This window comes from Tubulanus polymorphus, chromosome 3 (assembly GCF_964204645.1).
Source record: "Tubulanus polymorphus chromosome 3, tnTubPoly1.2, whole genome shotgun sequence".
Taxonomy (NCBI): Eukaryota; Metazoa; Nemertea; class Palaeonemertea; order Tubulaniformes; family Tubulanidae; genus Tubulanus; species Tubulanus polymorphus.
In genome coordinates this window covers 17,572,681-17,589,856 of record NC_134027.1, presented here as the reverse complement: position 1 = coordinate 17,589,856, position 17,176 = coordinate 17,572,681, and the positions used below count along the sequence as shown (strand labels likewise).

General features: G+C 39.2%; 1 protein-coding gene across 6 annotated transcripts in view; it reads right to left on the bottom strand.

Moving 5' to 3' along the window:
- LOC141901571 (uncharacterized) overlaps positions 1 to 17,176 on the bottom strand; it is a 232,547-nt gene that overhangs the window by 84,499 nt on the left and 130,872 nt on the right. For all 6 annotated transcript variants that reach the window (XM_074788894.1, XM_074788896.1, XM_074788897.1 and 3 more), the window contains one exon: positions 14,289 to 14,462. In XM_074788894.1, the coding sequence (XP_074644995.1) occupies positions 14,289 to 14,462 (174 nt within the window). The remainder of the gene's footprint in view (positions 1 to 14,288; positions 14,463 to 17,176) is intronic.

The following is a 17,176-nucleotide window of genomic DNA, read 5'->3' as shown; positions in this document are numbered from 1 at the left end:
TTCAAAATAGCCACCCTGGTGGCCATATCTGAAGGCCGATGTTCCATTTTCAATATCTCACACCTGACGATGATCTGAGATCAAAAACGTCGTGTTGTTATATTTTAGACTGTTTCAATTAATAAACTCTCGATTTTAGATTTCTTTTGATTTGTAAATAGTGGGTTTTTATCCTAACACTTTCAATATTCAACGCCCCCTGGTGACCATATACAAAAACCAATGACCTTGAAACTCACCACAAATATACAATATGTAGGCAGCTATGATTTTTTAATTGATTGTGATAGCAAAACATGCCTCGTTACCAATATTATATGGAAATACTAAGTTATTCTACTATTCAGCGCCCCCTGGTGACCACATAGAATAACTAATGTCATTAAAACTGACCACAATCATAGACGATGTCATGAGCTACAACTTTGCAATTGATTGTGGTAACAAAATATGCATAGGTACAAATATGATATATAATTACTAAGTTATGTTATCTTTCAACGCCCCCTGGTGGTCATATACAAAACCAATGACCTTGAAACTCACCAAAATCATAGAAACTGTTATGAGCTACAACTTTCCAATTGATCGTAGTAACAAAATATGCTAAGGGATCAATATAATGTGGAACTAGGGTCCAGGGACATCATGCCCACTTGGGAAGTGGTTTCAAATGCTCAACAATCTAACAATTTCAATATTCACTGCCCTCTAGTGACCATATACAAAAACCAATGACCTCGAAACTCACCACAATCATAGACGATGTCATGAGCTACAACTTTGCAATTGATTGTGATAACAAAATATGCTTTGTTAACAATTTAATAAGGAAATACTAAGTTATTCTACTATTCAATGCCCCCTGGTGACCATATGCAAAACCCAATGACCTTGAAAATCACCACACTCATAGAACATGTCATGAACTACAACTTTGCAAACGATCATGGTAACCAAATATCCCTAGGTACCAATCTTAAAAGTAAATACCAAGTTCTACTATTCAACGCCACCTGGTGACCATATAGAATAACTTGTGTCCTTGAAACTCACCACAATCATAGACGATTTCATGAGCTACAACTTTGCAATTGATTGTGGTAACTAAAATATGGGTAGGTACAAACATAATATAGAAATATAGCTGTAAAGCAGCGATAACGGGTTTTCTGCACATCCTTGTTCCTATTCTTGATCTTGTCTGAATATTGTGTCGATGATCGCATGTAAGCTGATGCAGCTGCAACATGCCATAAAAATCGAAGGGAAGTTAGAATCCTGTTCAACTGTCAAAACAGTTTTATAAAAGGACGGTTGAAAAACAGTCAATGAGGCCTACTTTGAAACCATGGATGACTGGACCAGATGGTTATTTGACTCTGGAAAATGGACTGTTAGGCTCAATTAATTTTATGGATTTCAAAAAAGCATTTGATAAGGTCCAACATCAGCGATTACTAAATAATCTATTCGGAAACGGTATCAATGATGGGTCGCTCAAATGGCTCAGCAGATTTCTCTGAACGAAAACAGGTGGCCGAATTCAACGAAACTGTCTCATCTCGGAATAAATCGGTCTAACTAGTGGAGTCACCAAGGTAGTATCCTCAGTCGTCTTCTCTTCGCTCTCCTGATAGATGATATACAGAGTAATTTGAAATGTACCGGACAGAGTATATTTCCAAAACGATCTAATCTAAAATGTACCCGACATAGTATATTTCCAAAACGACCTAAACAAGCTGTTCCGTTCATGGTCAGAAACATGGAAGATGAGCTTCAACCTGAAAGGGATAATATGGATATTGGATACACAGTAAACTCAGGTTCAGATTATACCTTTGTGTTCGAATGAGAAGATTATTTTGTTCGAATAAAGATTACACATTGTAACGAAAAGACTATTTAGTTCCACCAGAATTTTGCTCTTTGGAACGAAAAACGCTTCGATCGAACAATATATCTGTTCGAACAAAAAACTTAATGTTCCGACAAAAATCTTGTTCGAATGAAAATGATTCTGTTTGATTGAACAATACACTTTTTGTTTGAACCAAAACCTTTCTTCATTCTGACAAAAGAATGTGTTCGAATAAAAAGCTATGTTATTGTTGAAATGAAAAACCTTTTTGTCCCGGCAAAAAATTTGGATGAGCGAAAACAATTTTTTTCGACAAATGTTTGAATGAAAACAATTCTGTTCCATTGAACGAAATACTTAATACTTTTTGTCGGGAATCGATATTAGTTCGGTGGTTTTCAATGTTAGATTTATATTAATAATGTATAAGTACAACAGTACAAACTCATGGTAGTACGAACCACTTATCCTCTAGCCTGTTATTCAATTGACAATAGTTTTCATATCATTGGTAATTCAGAGTTTTCAGGATTAAATGTATTCAAATTCAGTAGTGTATATCAATTTGTGACTGTACCATTCACAGCTTGGCTTATAAAAGTCTTACTATTCTGCAATAAAATCAGTTCTACATATATCAACAACCAGAGTTGACTTCTGTCTGTCTCTTCACCGCCACCTAAGGAAGAGTGTTACAGTCAGCCACCACATTTTGGTCCCTCGAGCCTTGTGAATAGTTTACAATACTGAAGAAGATGGCAGATCCAGAACCAAGCAAAAAGTTAATGAGATATAGAGCAGCGCATAGAACTCAAGCCACAAAACTGGTCAACGCCACCGACGAGATCGTCAATTCAAGAACCAGACTGCGTCCAGACCTTCTGAAAATCCAGAGAAATACAAAATTACTGCAGCAGAGAATCGAGAAGATTCAAGAACTCAACAAGCAGATTCTGGACGGCATTGCTGACGATGAAAAGTACTACGCTGCATCGGAGGAGGCAGAATCGAGTCTCACTGGAACAATCGATCGTAAGTTGTTTTATGAACAATATATTGATGAACTTTTGCACAATAGTTCCCCACCACCAGGTCCGAACGTTACGCAGAGCGCGAATCTCCCTAAACTGGCATTACCCAAATTCGATGGGAATTTTCTGCAATGGTTGTCATTTTGGGATGCTTTTTCGTCAGTGATTCATAATTCGCAGATTCCGACCGTGCAGAAATTTCAGTATTTCCGATCCCTCCTGACCGGACCTGCGTTAGCATGCATCGAAGGGTTGACTTTATGTGATAAGAACTATCAGCAAGCTATTGACATTTTAATTTCTCGCTACGGCCAAACACATAAAGTTCAAGATGCTCATATGCAGGCTTTAATGGCAGAACCTACCCCAAAAAATAATTCAATTTCTATGAGAAAATTCAGGGATAATGTTGAGAGTCACATAAGATCGTTGGAGTCATTGCAAGATTCCACACAGTCTGATTCTACATTTTCTAACGATATGCTTGTTTCTATACTTTGGAACAAATTTCCGTCTGAAATGAGGGTGAGCATAGTCAGATTCAACGGTAATCAAAAGTTCACTTCGTTAGAAATTCAAGAATTACTTGGTCATGAATTAGAAGTATTAGACACGACGGTGAAAGAATAAGAGTCATCAGCCATCGCATTGTTGACGACTAGTAAAAATAAAGCTTCCAGTTCTATACCTACAGGTTCATCAAGGATGTGTACGTACTGTAAGTCGAAATTACATTTTACGAATGAGTGTACTCAATTTGTCAAATGCGACCAATGTGTTGCTTTCGTTCAAAGACATAGACTATGTTACAATTGTTTAGGGCCACATCGTGTTTCTGAGTGCAGTTCTAAATTCTCATGCAAGTTATGTAAACGTAAACATCATAGCAGCATATGTCCTGGACATTTCAGTAGCAATTCAAATACTAACTCTCAAAATATGCAAATTTCAGAGTAAACTGGTAGAGTGGATAAGGTTTTTGATACGCAGCCCAGTCACGTCCGTTCGCCACATACTCCCAGACCGCGCAATCGAGTAAATCAGGGTAAACAACTGCTAACAAATATGCAAAACGTGTAATTTTAAAAACTGCCCTCGTTAAGGTTTTTGATATACATAATCGAAATACAAGTACGCTCGCTAATATTGTTTTTGATGATGGGGCTCAACGATCTTTTATATCCGAACCGTTAACAGAGTTACTTGAGTTGCAGCCTATACGGCACGAAATTGTCGATTTGTCAGGGTTCGGTGCGCAATTTGTCGAATGTCGGGCATGGGACGTAGTGCGACTCTCCGTTCAGTGCATCGATCCATCGGAGTCGGTATTAGTTGATTTATTGTGAAACCAAAAATCACAACATCTTTGATTGTGCCTTCGTTGGAAGAGGTCCAAAATTGTACCACTTTTGCTGAGTTGAATTTTGCTAGTCACCCGTGCTCATCGGGAGGGGATTTTGATATTCAAATCCTTATTGGAGCTGACCAGTATTATCAGTTCATTCGGGGATTGACTGATTTAGACCCTGTAGCAGTCAAAACTAAAGTTGGGTATGTTCTCTCCGGTCCGAAGGCAGATCTGAATTGTCAGGCGGTCCTGATTCTGAATTCATGCATAGGTATAACAGCACAATCACTAGGGATGAAGAAGGTCGGTACATAGCACCATTCCCATGGAAGGACAATTTTGGTACTCTGCCATCGAATATCGCAATTTGTTCTGCTCAATTTTCAATATTCACTGCCCTCTAGTGACCATATACAAAAACCAATGACCTCGAAACTCACCACAATCATAGACGATGTCATGAGCTACAACTTTGCAATTGATTGTGATAACAAAATATGCTTTGTTAACAATTTAATCAGGAAATACTAAGTTATTCTACTATTCAATGCCCCCTGGTGACCATATGCAAAACCCAATGACCTTGAAAATCACCACACTCATAGAACATGTCATGAACTACAACTTTGCAAACGATCATGGTAACCAAATATCCCTAGGTACCAATCTTAAAAGTAAATACCAAGTTCTACTATTCAACGCCACCTGGTGACCATATAGAATAACTTGTGTCCTTGAAACTCACCACAATCATAGACGATTTCATGAGCTACAACTTTGCAATTGATTGTGGTAACTAAAATATGGGTAGGTACAAACATAATATAGAAATATAGCTGTAAAGCAGCGATAACGGGTTTTCTGCACATCCTTGTTCCTATTCTTGATCTTGTCTGAATATTGTGTCGATGATCGCATGTAAGCTGATGCAGCTGCAACATGCCATAAAAATCGAAGGGAAGTTAGAATCCTGTTCAACTGTCAAAACAGTTTTATAAAAGGACGGTTGACAAACAGTCAATGAGGCCTACTTTGAAACCATGGATGACTGGACCAGATGGTTATTTGACTCTGGAAAATGGACTGTTAGGCTCAATTAATTTTATGGATTTCAAAAAAGCATTTGATAAGGTCCAACATCAGCGATTACTAAATAATCTATTCGGAAACGGTATCAATGATGGGTCGCTCAAATGGCTCAGCAGATTTCTCTGAACGAAAACAGGTGGCCGAATTCAACGAAACTGTCTCATCTCGGAATAAATCGGTCTAACTAGTGGAGTCACCAAGGTAGTATCCTCAGTCGTCTTCTCTTCGCTCTCCTGATAGATGATATACAGAGTAATTTGAAATGTACCGGACAGAGTATATTTCCAAAACGATCTAATCTAAAATGTACCCGACATAGTATATTTCCAAAACGACCTAAACAAGCTGTTCCGTTCATGGTCAGAAACATGGAAGATGAGCTTCAACCTGAAAGGGATAATATGGATATTGGATACACAGTAAACTCAGGTTCAGATTATACCTTTGTGTTCGAATGAGAAGATTATTTTGTTCGAATAAAGATTACACATTGTAACGAAAAGACTATTTAGTTCCACCAGAATTTTGCTCTTTGGAACGAAAAACGCTTCGATCGAACAATATATCTGTTCGAACAAAAAACTTAATGTTCCGACAAAAATCTTGTTCGAATGAAAATGATTCTGTTTGATTGAACAATACACTTTTTGTTTGAACCAAAACCTTTCTTCATTCTGACAAAAGAATGTGTTCGAATAAAAAGCTATGTTATTGTTGAAATGAAAAACCTTTTTGTCCCGGCAAAAAATTTGGTTGAGCGAAAACAATTTTTTTCGACAAATGTTTGAATGAAAACAATTCTGTTCCATTGAACGAAATACTTAATACTTTTTGTCGGGAATCGATATTAGTTCGGTGGTTTTCAATGTTAGATTTATATTAATAATGTATAAGTACAACAGTACAAACTCATGGTAGTACGAACCACTTATCCTCTAGCCTGTTATTCAATTGACAATAGTTTTCATATCATTGGTAATTCAGAGTTTTCAGGATTAAATGTATTCAAATTCAGTAGTGTATATCAATTTGTGACTGTACCATTCACAGCTTGGCTTATAAAAGTCTTACTATTCTGCAATAAAATCAGTTCTACATATATCAACAACCAGAGTTGACTTCTGTCTGTCTCTTCACCGCCACCTAAGGAAGAGTGTTACAGTCAGCCACCACATTTTGGTCCCTCGAGCCTTGTGAATAGTTTACAATACTGAAGAAGATGGCAGATCCAGAACCAAGCAAAAAGTTAATGAGATATAGAGCAGCGCATAGAACTCAAGCCACAAAACTGGTCAACGCCACCGACGAGATCGTCAATTCAAGAACCAGACTGCGTCCAGACCTTCTGAAAATCCAGAGAAATACAAAATTACTGCAGCAGAGAATCGAGAAGATTCAAGAACTCAACAAGCAGATTCTGGACGGCATTGCTGACGATGAAAAGTACTACGCTGCATCGGAGGAGGCAGAATCGAGTCTCACTGGAACAATCGATCGTAAGTTGTTTTATGAACAATATATTGATGAACTTTTGCACAATAGTTCCCCACCACCAGGTCCGAACGTTACGCAGAGCGCGAATCTCCCTAAACTGGCATTACCCAAATTCGATGGGAATTTTCTGCAATGGTTGTCATTTTGGGATGCTTTTTCGTCAGTGATTCATAATTCGCAGATTCCGACCGTGCAGAAATTTCAGTATTTCCGATCCCTCCTGACCGGACCTGCGTTAGCATGCATCGAAGGGTTGACTTTATGTGATAAGAACTATCAGCAAGCTATTGACATTTTAATTTCTCGCTACGGCCAAACACATAAAGTTCAAGATGCTCATATGCAGGCTTTAATGGCAGAACCTACCCCAAAAAATAATTCAATTTCTATGAGAAAATTCAGGGATAATGTTGAGAGTCACATAAGATCGTTGGAGTCATTGCAAGATTCCACACAGTCTGATTCTACATTTTCTAACGATATGCTTGTTTCTATACTTTGGAACAAATTTCCGTCTGAAATGAGGGTGAGCATAGTCAGATTCAACGGTAATCAAAAGTTCACTTCGTTAGAAATTCAAGAATTACTTGGTCATGAATTAGAAGTATTAGACACGACGGTGAAAGAATAAGAGTCATCAGCCATCGCATTGTTGACGACTAGTAAAAATAAAGCTTCCAGTTCTATACCTACAGGTTCATCAAGGATGTGTACGTACTGTAAGTCGAAATTACATTTTACGAATGAGTGTACTCAATTTGTCAAATGCGACCAATGTGTTGCTTTCGTTCAAAGACATAGACTATGTTACAATTGTTTAGGGCCACATCGTGTTTCTGAGTGCAGTTCTAAATTCTCATGCAAGTTATGTAAACGTAAACATCATAGCAGCATATGTCCTGGACATTTCAGTAGCAATTCAAATACTAACTCTCAAAATATGCAAATTTCAGAGTAAACTGGTAGAGTGGATAAGGTTTTTGATACGCAGCCCAGTCACGTCCGTTCGCCACATACTCCCAGACCGCGCAATCGAGTAAATCAGGGTAAACAACTGCTAACAAATATGCAAAACGTGTAATTTTAAAAACTGCCCTCGTTAAGGTTTTTGATATACATAATCGAAATACAAGTACGCTCGCTAATATTGTTTTTGATGATGGGGCTCAACGATCTTTTATATCCGAACCATTAACAGAGTTACTTGAGTTGCAGCCTATACGGCACGAAATTGTCGATTTGTCAGGGTTCGGTGCGCAATTTGTCGAATGTCGGGCATGGGACGTAGTGCGACTCTCCGTTCAGTGCATCGATCCATCGGAGTCGGTATTAGTTGATTTATTGTGAAACCAAAAATCACAACATCTTTGATTGTGCCTTCGTTGGAAGAGGTCCAAAATTGTACCACTTTTGCTGAGTTGAATTTTGCTAGTCACCCGTGCTCATCGGGAGGGGATTTTGATATTCAAATCCTTATTGGAGCTGACCAGTATTATCAGTTCATTCGGGGATTGACTGATTTAGACCCTGTTGCAGTCAAAACTAAAGTTGGGTATGTTCTCTCCGGTCCGAAGGCAGATCTGAATTGTCAGGCGGTCCTGATTCTGAATTCATGCATAGGTATAACAGCACAATCACTAGGGATGAAGAAGGTCGGTACATAGCACCATTCCCATGGAAGGACAATTTTGGTACTCTGCCATCGAATATCGCAATTTGTTCTGCTCGTACTCGTGCTACTGCACGTAAATTAGCTAAATATCCACATTTATTCAGTTTATATTCTGATTTGATATTGGATCAAGAATTACGTGGTTTTATTGAGTTGGTACAACTCGCAGAGGATAATGACCACTCATCCGCGCACTATATACCGTATCACCCGGTTTTCCGCGAGTCGACTACGACGCCCGTGCGCATTGTTTATGACTGTAGTTGCCGCGAATGCACTACAGCATGTAGCTTAAACGATTGTTTAGAACCGGGGCCTGCATTGCCGCAAGATATCATCTCTGTTCTTATTCCGTTTAGGCTATTCGAATATGCAGCTACTTCAGATCTAGAAAAAGCGTTTCTCCAAATTTTGCTTGCTGATGAAGATAAAAATTACACGCGTTTTCTCTGGTTAATTGATCCATCTGATCCTGAGAGCAGTTTTGTCCATTATAGGTTTAGAGTAGTATTGTTTGGTAGTTCATCATCTCCTTTCATCTTGAATACTACCGTTATCAAACATTTGTCACAATACAAAACAATTGTAGCCAATCAAATGCTCAAGAACGTATACGTGGACAATTTTGGTATTTCTCTTTCCACCTCCGATCAGATGGATCATTACTTCTACGAGAGTCGCGATATTATGTCTAACGCCGAGTTCAATCTTCGTTCGTGGGCTACGAATTGCGCTTCCACTCGTGAACATGCAAGATCCAAGAATGTCTTAGATCAATCAGAGGAAATCAAGTTTTTAGGACTTCTTTGGAATTGTATCACAGGTTGTTTGAGTTTCTCAACAAAATTAAAATTTACATCTAATTTTGCGACCAAACGAGAAATTCTCAGTGATGCCAGTAAAGTGTATAACCCTTTAGGTCTAATTGCTCCTGTTACAATTAAAGCCAGGATTTTCATGCAAAATCTTTGGACACTTGGCACTGAGTGGGACGAACCGCTCAATTCAGCCACTATGGATTCATGGTTGCCCATCATTCGAGATCTGCAATGAGCAGTTGATTTGATAAGTGTACGTAGATGCCCATATCAGCGGCAAATTCGGGTCCACAGCAATTACATGTCTTCGCTGACGCGTCTTCGAAGGCATACAGTGCAAGTGCATATCTTTGTTTTCCACAGTTGTTGGCCTGTTATCTTGCTCTCGCCAAAAGTTAAGTAGCACCGACAAAACCAATTTCCATACCGCGTTTAAAATTGTAAGCTGCAGTCGTAGCATCACAGCTCGCTAAACAGGTTGTTGATAGCTCAGAATTGGACTTAGATATATATCTCTGGTCTGATAGTTTGGTAACCCTTGGATGGATTAAGTCAACTAAATCACTTCCTGTTTTCATAAAAAATAGGGTGAAAATCATCAAGGAACAAGTTTCAGGGGGTCACTGAATGTACGTTCCATCGCATGACAATCCGAGTGATATATTGAGTCAAGGTTGCGATGCTTCCACGCTTGAGAATTGTGGATTGTGGTGGAATGGTCCAGATTGGATAACACATAAGGATGATTGGCCTAAAATACAAAGGTGTGGTTCATTTGAGTTGGAATGCTTATCTCTAATCGTGGCTGATTCTAAGTCTGAGTCTGAGCTTGATCCAGCTATTGTTGACGTGTCAAGGTATTCCTCTTTGTGGGAGGTAAAGCATGTAATGGCACATGTTTTGCGTTTTGTCAGATATTTGAAATTTCGAGAAGCGATTATATCTCCTTTACATTTTCTTGAGATACACAAAGCTGAGTTGATGCTTGTTAAACAGACACAAGCTGTGCATTTCAGTGCCATAATTGATTGTTTATAATCGAGTAAAAGCGCCAGGTTATATCCTTTGATTAAACAACTCAGATTGTTTTTAGATCAAGATAAGATTTTGCGATCAGTGGGTCGTATTCATAATTGCGATCTATCACCGGAAACGCGTTTTCCCGCGCTTCTACCGTCGTCAGATGCGTTCACAACGCTTATCGTTTGGAACAGTCACGAAAAAGCGAAACATATGGGGGTAGCTCAGACCGTTACGACTTTGCGGCAGAAATATTGGGTCCCTCATGCGCGACAAGTAGTAAAAATGATAATACGGCGTTGTGTAATTTGTAAAAAAGTAATCGGTAAAAGTTACAGGACACCACCTATTCCACCTTTACCATCATTACGGGTATGCGAAGCTCGGCCGTTTATGATTTGTGGTGTTGATTTCACCGGTGCAATCATCGTTAGAGATGACCCGGACAAATTTTATATTTGTCTGTTTACTTGCGCGGTCACTAGGGGCGTTCATCTCGAAGTCGTATCAAATTTGACCGTTGATATGTTCATGCACGCTTTTAGGCGGTTTGCGAGTAGGCGAGGATGTCCTCAGAGAATGATGTCAGATAATGCTACGACATTTGAGTCTGCCTCATCTGAAATCAAACAATTATTAGAGTCCCCGCACTTGACTCACGAATTGTCAAAAGAAGGAGTCGATTGGAAATTTATCCCTAAGAGAGCACCTTGGATGGGCGGCTATTGGGAATGTCTCGTAGGAATCGTTAAAACGTGCCTCAAAAAGGCCTTGGGCCGTTCTCTTGTAAACAGTACTGAATTGACCACAATCGTTACCGAGATTGAAGGAGTAGTAAACGATAGGCCCCTTACATACATGTCATCAGATTCCGGCGATCCGGAACCGATTACTCCCTCCCATTTAATTTACGGACGGTGTATCGTTAACCTTCCACATGTACGAGTTGATTCTAGTTTTCTGACAGATCCTGATTTCGTTACACGAGATACACTCACTGCTCGTATGAAACACACGAGTTGTGTATTTCAAAGGTTATGGCGCAGGTACCGCTCTGAATAAATTACCTCGTTGAGAGAGCGTTACTTGAAATCAGGTAACTATAATATCACAATTCAAAAGGGTGACTTAGTTCACATCCAGGATGATTCTCCTAGGATAAAGTGGAAGCTGGGTGTTGTGACTGATGTGATTCTAGGGAAAGATGGGGTCCCTAGGTCTGCCACCCTTAAAACTGCAAATGGTACGATGAACCGGCCGATTACGAAATTAGTGCCTCTGGAAATTGTGAATTGAACTCAGTTGTTTCAGCACCGGAAATTCAGGACATGCAGGAGGATGTAGGTCAGGTCCGGATTAACTCTCGTCGCTCTAGGAGGAAAGCTGCCGGGTATGCGCTGGAGTGTATCCGACATATTTACTTAAGAGATGATACTTCTTGTGCCTCAGAGGACGAACGTGGAGAGTAAGCGATAGTTAGTGTTGCGTGTGTTTAATTGGTTATCTATATGGTCAATCGTGATCATCAATGTGGAATGGATGGAGATTGTGGGTTTATTCGTGACTATAGACGTCTCGATTCAACGTGACTGTAAAAATTTAAACTGATGTAGGTTTGTTTTTTCTCTCTTTTTCTCATCTCGTAGATCATGAAAGTTTTTAACTCTCGCCCGCCGGAGAATGTCGGGAATTCCTGTGTATCGGTAATATGATTTGATGAGGAAAAGGGCTATTGTTTAAATTAGTTTTTAAAAACCGCGACTGAATGTGCAATGTTTGGGTAATAAATATGTTAATTTATGCTTGAATTGATAATTGACGTGACAAGAAACGTGCGGTAGATTTCGGAAAGACGACTTCGAAAAACATGTCGGCTCTTTGAATGGGGCTAAATTTTCGATGTTTACGATCGACAGTGCTTTTGTAACTATGATTCGTGAAAAAACACGCGGAGTATTTGTAGATCTCAGTGAGCTGAACGATATCATATGGATTGTATCGACAACAGCGGCAAGGTAACAAAGCCTTTGTTATTTTAGTGAAAATAGTGTGACATAAAATAATAATAATAAGAAACACGCGAATCTCAATAGGGTTTTCTGTGATGTAACAGAAAACTCTAAATACTAAGTTTTTTGTATTAATCAACGCCCCCTGGTGACCATATGCAAAACCCAATGACCTTGAAACTCACCACAATCAGCGAACATGTCACGAACTACAACTTTGCAATGGATCACGGTAACAAAATAGCCCTACGCACCAATTTAATAAGGAAATACTAAGTTATTCTACTATTCAACGTCCCCTGGTGACCATATGCAAAACCCAATGACCTTGAAACTCACCACAATCACAGAACATGTCATGAACTACAACTTTGCAATTGATTGTGGTAACAAAATATGCGTGGGTACAAAGTTCTTCTACTATTAAATGCCCCCTGGTGACCATATAGAATAACTTATGTCCTTGAAACTCACCACAATCATAGACGATGTCATGAGCTTCACCTTTGCAATTGAATGTGGTAACAAAATATGCGGAGGTACAAATATAATTTGGAAATACTAAGCTATTGTATTATTCAATGCCCCCTGGTGGCCATATACAAAAAGCAATGACCTTGAAACTCACCAAAATACTAGAAAACGTTATGAGCTACAACTTTCCAATACATTGTGGTAACACAATATGCTTAGGTATCAATATAATGAGGAAAAACTTTTGCCCCACCTACGAATGAGTACTGATGACGCCAAGATGGCTGCCAATTGCGCCATAATTGGCTGATCAAAAATACATGTCTCAGGTATAAAGCATCCCTTTCCAAAGAATAGCCATCACAAATTGCAATGAGAAATGGCAAACCAGTAGGAAGCTACAGGACTCAGAATTTGGGCCAAAATTTACATTTTTGGCCATTAAAAAGGTCATGGGACGGCCATCTTGAGTCCGATCGACCCAATTTTTCATATGTTGATGGGCCCTTGGGGGATTCAAATATATACGAAAGATCAAGCTAATTAATAATAGCGTCTTCAAAATTTCCCTCAAAAAGTTCAAAAATGTGTAAAAGTGCTGATTTTGGCAAACAACAATGGCTGCCAATCAGCCATCTTGATTCCGACAGGGCCAGTTTTTGGACTGAACATGTGTTTAGGGTAGATACATGTGTAACCCAAATATCAAGACATTACATTGAAGCGTCTTCAGAACTTCCCAAGATAACAGGATTCCATCTACGGATGGACGGATGACGGACGAAAAATGAACGCAATAGTCCGCTGGGACTTAAGTCCCAAGTGGGCTAAAACTTTTTCCCACATACGAATGAGTAAAGATGGCCACCAATTGCACCATAATTGGCTGATCAAAAATACCAGTCTACGGTATAAAGCATCCATTTCCAAAGAATACCCATCACAAAATGCAATGAGAAATGGCAAACCAGTAGGAAGCTACAGGACTCACAATTCAGGCCAAAATTGACATTTTTGGGCACTAAAAAGGTCATTGGACAACCATCTTGAGTCCAATCGACCCAATATTTCTTATGCTGATGGGCCCTTGGGGGATTCAAATATATACGAAAGATCAAGGTAATTGACCAAAGCAACTTCAAAATTTCCCTTAAAAAATTTGAAAATGTGTAAAACGTGCTGACTTGGCGAACAACAATGGCTGCTAGTCAGCCATCTTGATTCTGACCGGGCCAGTTTTTGGGCTGAAGATGTGTCTAGGGTAGATACATGTGTAACCAAAATATCAATACATTACATTAAAGCATCTTCAAAACTTCGCAACTGGATTCCGACTACGGACTGACGGACGGACGACGGACAAAAAGTGAACGCAATAGCCCGCTGAGACTAAAGTACCAAGTGGGCTAATAAAATGCACATGAAAACTACGTATCAAGACAAACATTCATGATTGCCGGATAGATTACCATTTGAATAACTTCCTCCTCCATTTTCACCATGAATTCTATTTTCATTTTCATCATTAAAGCAATATCTTTCATCTTCATTTTTTGGACAATCTTTGAGACCATTACATTTTTTGTGGCTAGAGATGCACATTCTGTTTTCACACTGGTACTCACTAGATTTACATTTGTAATCTGGAAAACAATGTTGGAAGTGTTAGAAGGTTAATAAACTAGAGTTTATACAACACCATATTGAAATATTGAAATGCTCCTTTTTCCACTTTTGTCTACCTTCCTTCTATTAAACAGTGTTGACCGTTGAACATGATTCTAAGACTGTGCAGAAAACCCGTTATCGGTGCTTTGCAGCTATATTTATTACTATTATTAGGATTTTTGCTGCTTTCCCAGAAACCCTATTGTAATTGCACTGATTATTAGAGTTTCTGCTGCTTTCGCAGAAACTGTATTATTGTAGTGACATTTTTTCTCTTTTTCGTTCTGGATGTTACTAGAAGGATATTAACTACCGCAACTTACGTCCTATTATGTTTGCAGTCGGCAAAACCATGTTGTATCACAAGTACACTACGCCACATTGACCTGCGCAGGTTTTTCATCAGACCCTCACCCTTTAGTCCTTGTAAGCCTCTAAACAGCGCAAATTAGCGGCATAGTGAATAGTCCGCCATGTTAGTACGGCCTCTTCTCGCCGTTATAATCCCGGATAATCAAATTGTGTACTTAATTGTTTCTGGAGCCATCTTCTCTAGGTGCGACGATTAAAAACATCTGAATTTATCGTGATTTGGTTCCATTTCAAACAATTTCAGATGATTTAAAAGGTGCGATTTGTGAACGTAAGTATAAATTACTCTTAGAGCCGTTATGGTATATGTGTAGTGGATATCGACCCAATATTATCTTCATATTTATCAGTTATAAATATGAAAATACGACTGAATGTGTTCACTTATTTCAGGTTTACCATCCACTGACTAAAATCCAAGAAATGTTCGAATTCTTTACTCGGTCTATGTTGATGTAATACTGTTTAGATGTAGGGCCTGTACTGTTCAACCCATAATGAGATAGTGATCTGTAATATCACTACCATCAGGTGCCCTTGCTTCATCGGTAGGCCTATTTTCTTGTGTTTTAATAAGTGAAATCCACGAAAAATCTCACTAAAATCCAAGAAATGTTCGAATTCTTTACTCGGTCTATGTTGATGTAATACTGTTTAGATGTAGGGCCTGTACTGTTCAACCCATAATGAGATAGTGATCTGTATTATCACTACCATCAGGTGCCCTTGCTTTATCGGTAGGCCTATTTTCTTGTGTTTTAATAAGTGTTAAACTCGGATCATTTGATCTAGAAATTGGTGTGGAAGTATATTCTCACTGATTTCTGCTACTACGAATAAGCTGAGGCGCAGTGTTTGTTGTTGCCATGTGATGACTAGAAATCCGCCATTTTGTTTTCCAGTAATCCTAAAATCAGCATGAACATACAGCACTATCAGCGGTACAGGCATTATTATAACACTCACGCACTCATGCAGTACTGGATCAGCAGTCTTAGTGTTTCAATAATTTACTGCGTCATTTACTGTACACAAGTGAAAAACCTAAGAAACAGTGCAAAATCCACGGAGCAGAATTTCTCTTCAGCTTACCGACGCTGGCGTCACCTAGCAACCTCAATATCAACGCGCCATCTATGAATACACTTGAAGGATGCAGGATGGAAAATAAAGGCGTCGGCCATCTTAAAACACCATAAACGAGTTGTTTATATGGTACCAGGAATGTAATTCCCAAAAAATAAGACGATACAATGGATGCGATTAAACATCCAGACCCGTTGGTGCTAGAGGGTAATGTGAACCATAACTGGGAGAAATTTAAGCAACGGTTCGAACTGTATATGATCCATTGAGACCAATGATTTTTCCAATAAGAGAAAAATCGTGCTGTTTCTCACGGTGGCTGGCCAGGCGGCAACTGATCTGTACAACACATTCGATATAACAGACGGTGATCGGGGAATTGATTCGAAGGCAATCAATAAGGCAAATACTGTTCTCCTAAAAAGAATGAAACTTAGGAACGCTACATATTCCGAAGCCATCTCCAAAAATCTGGAGAATATTTCGACTTGTTTTATACAGAATTGAGGCTAAACGCAAAAACCTGCAGTTTTGGTGACCTACATGACTCAATGCTTCATGATCAAATAGTTTTCAGTATAACAGATACCAAAAAAAGAGAAAGATTACTCAGAGAAATTGACTTGACACTGGAACTCGGGGTCCAGGGACACCATGTCCACTTGGGAAGTTGTTTCAAATGCTCAACGATCTAACAATTTCAATATTCAACACCCCCTGGTGATCATATACAAAAACAATGACCTTGAAACTCACCACAATCATAGAACATGTCAGCAGCTATGATTTTGGTAATTGATTATGATAAAATATGCCTAGTTAACAATAGGGTATAATTAAGTTATTCAACTATTCAACACCCCCTGCTGACCATATGCAAAACCCAATGACCATGAAACTCACCACGTTTGCGTCCAGGACACTGGGCTTTAAGTTGCGGGTTTGGTTAACACGAGGGCAACAGCATTGATCCTCTTGGATACTGGGGCCTCGGTACCATTCTTAGATCTTCAGTGTGGGAAGCCAGCCTAGGGGCTGAGTCGGGATAGTTGGGAACCTTACTACAGCAAATGGGCAGGCCCTGTCAGTCTGAAATTTCAGGTACCTATGGTTTGTACCGACGAGATTTCAGAAGACTGTTTGCTGGGTAATGACTTCTTTCTGCATCATAACTGTGTTCTGGATTTCTCACGCCACGTGCTGCAGTGGGGCCTGAGTGAGATACCCCTTC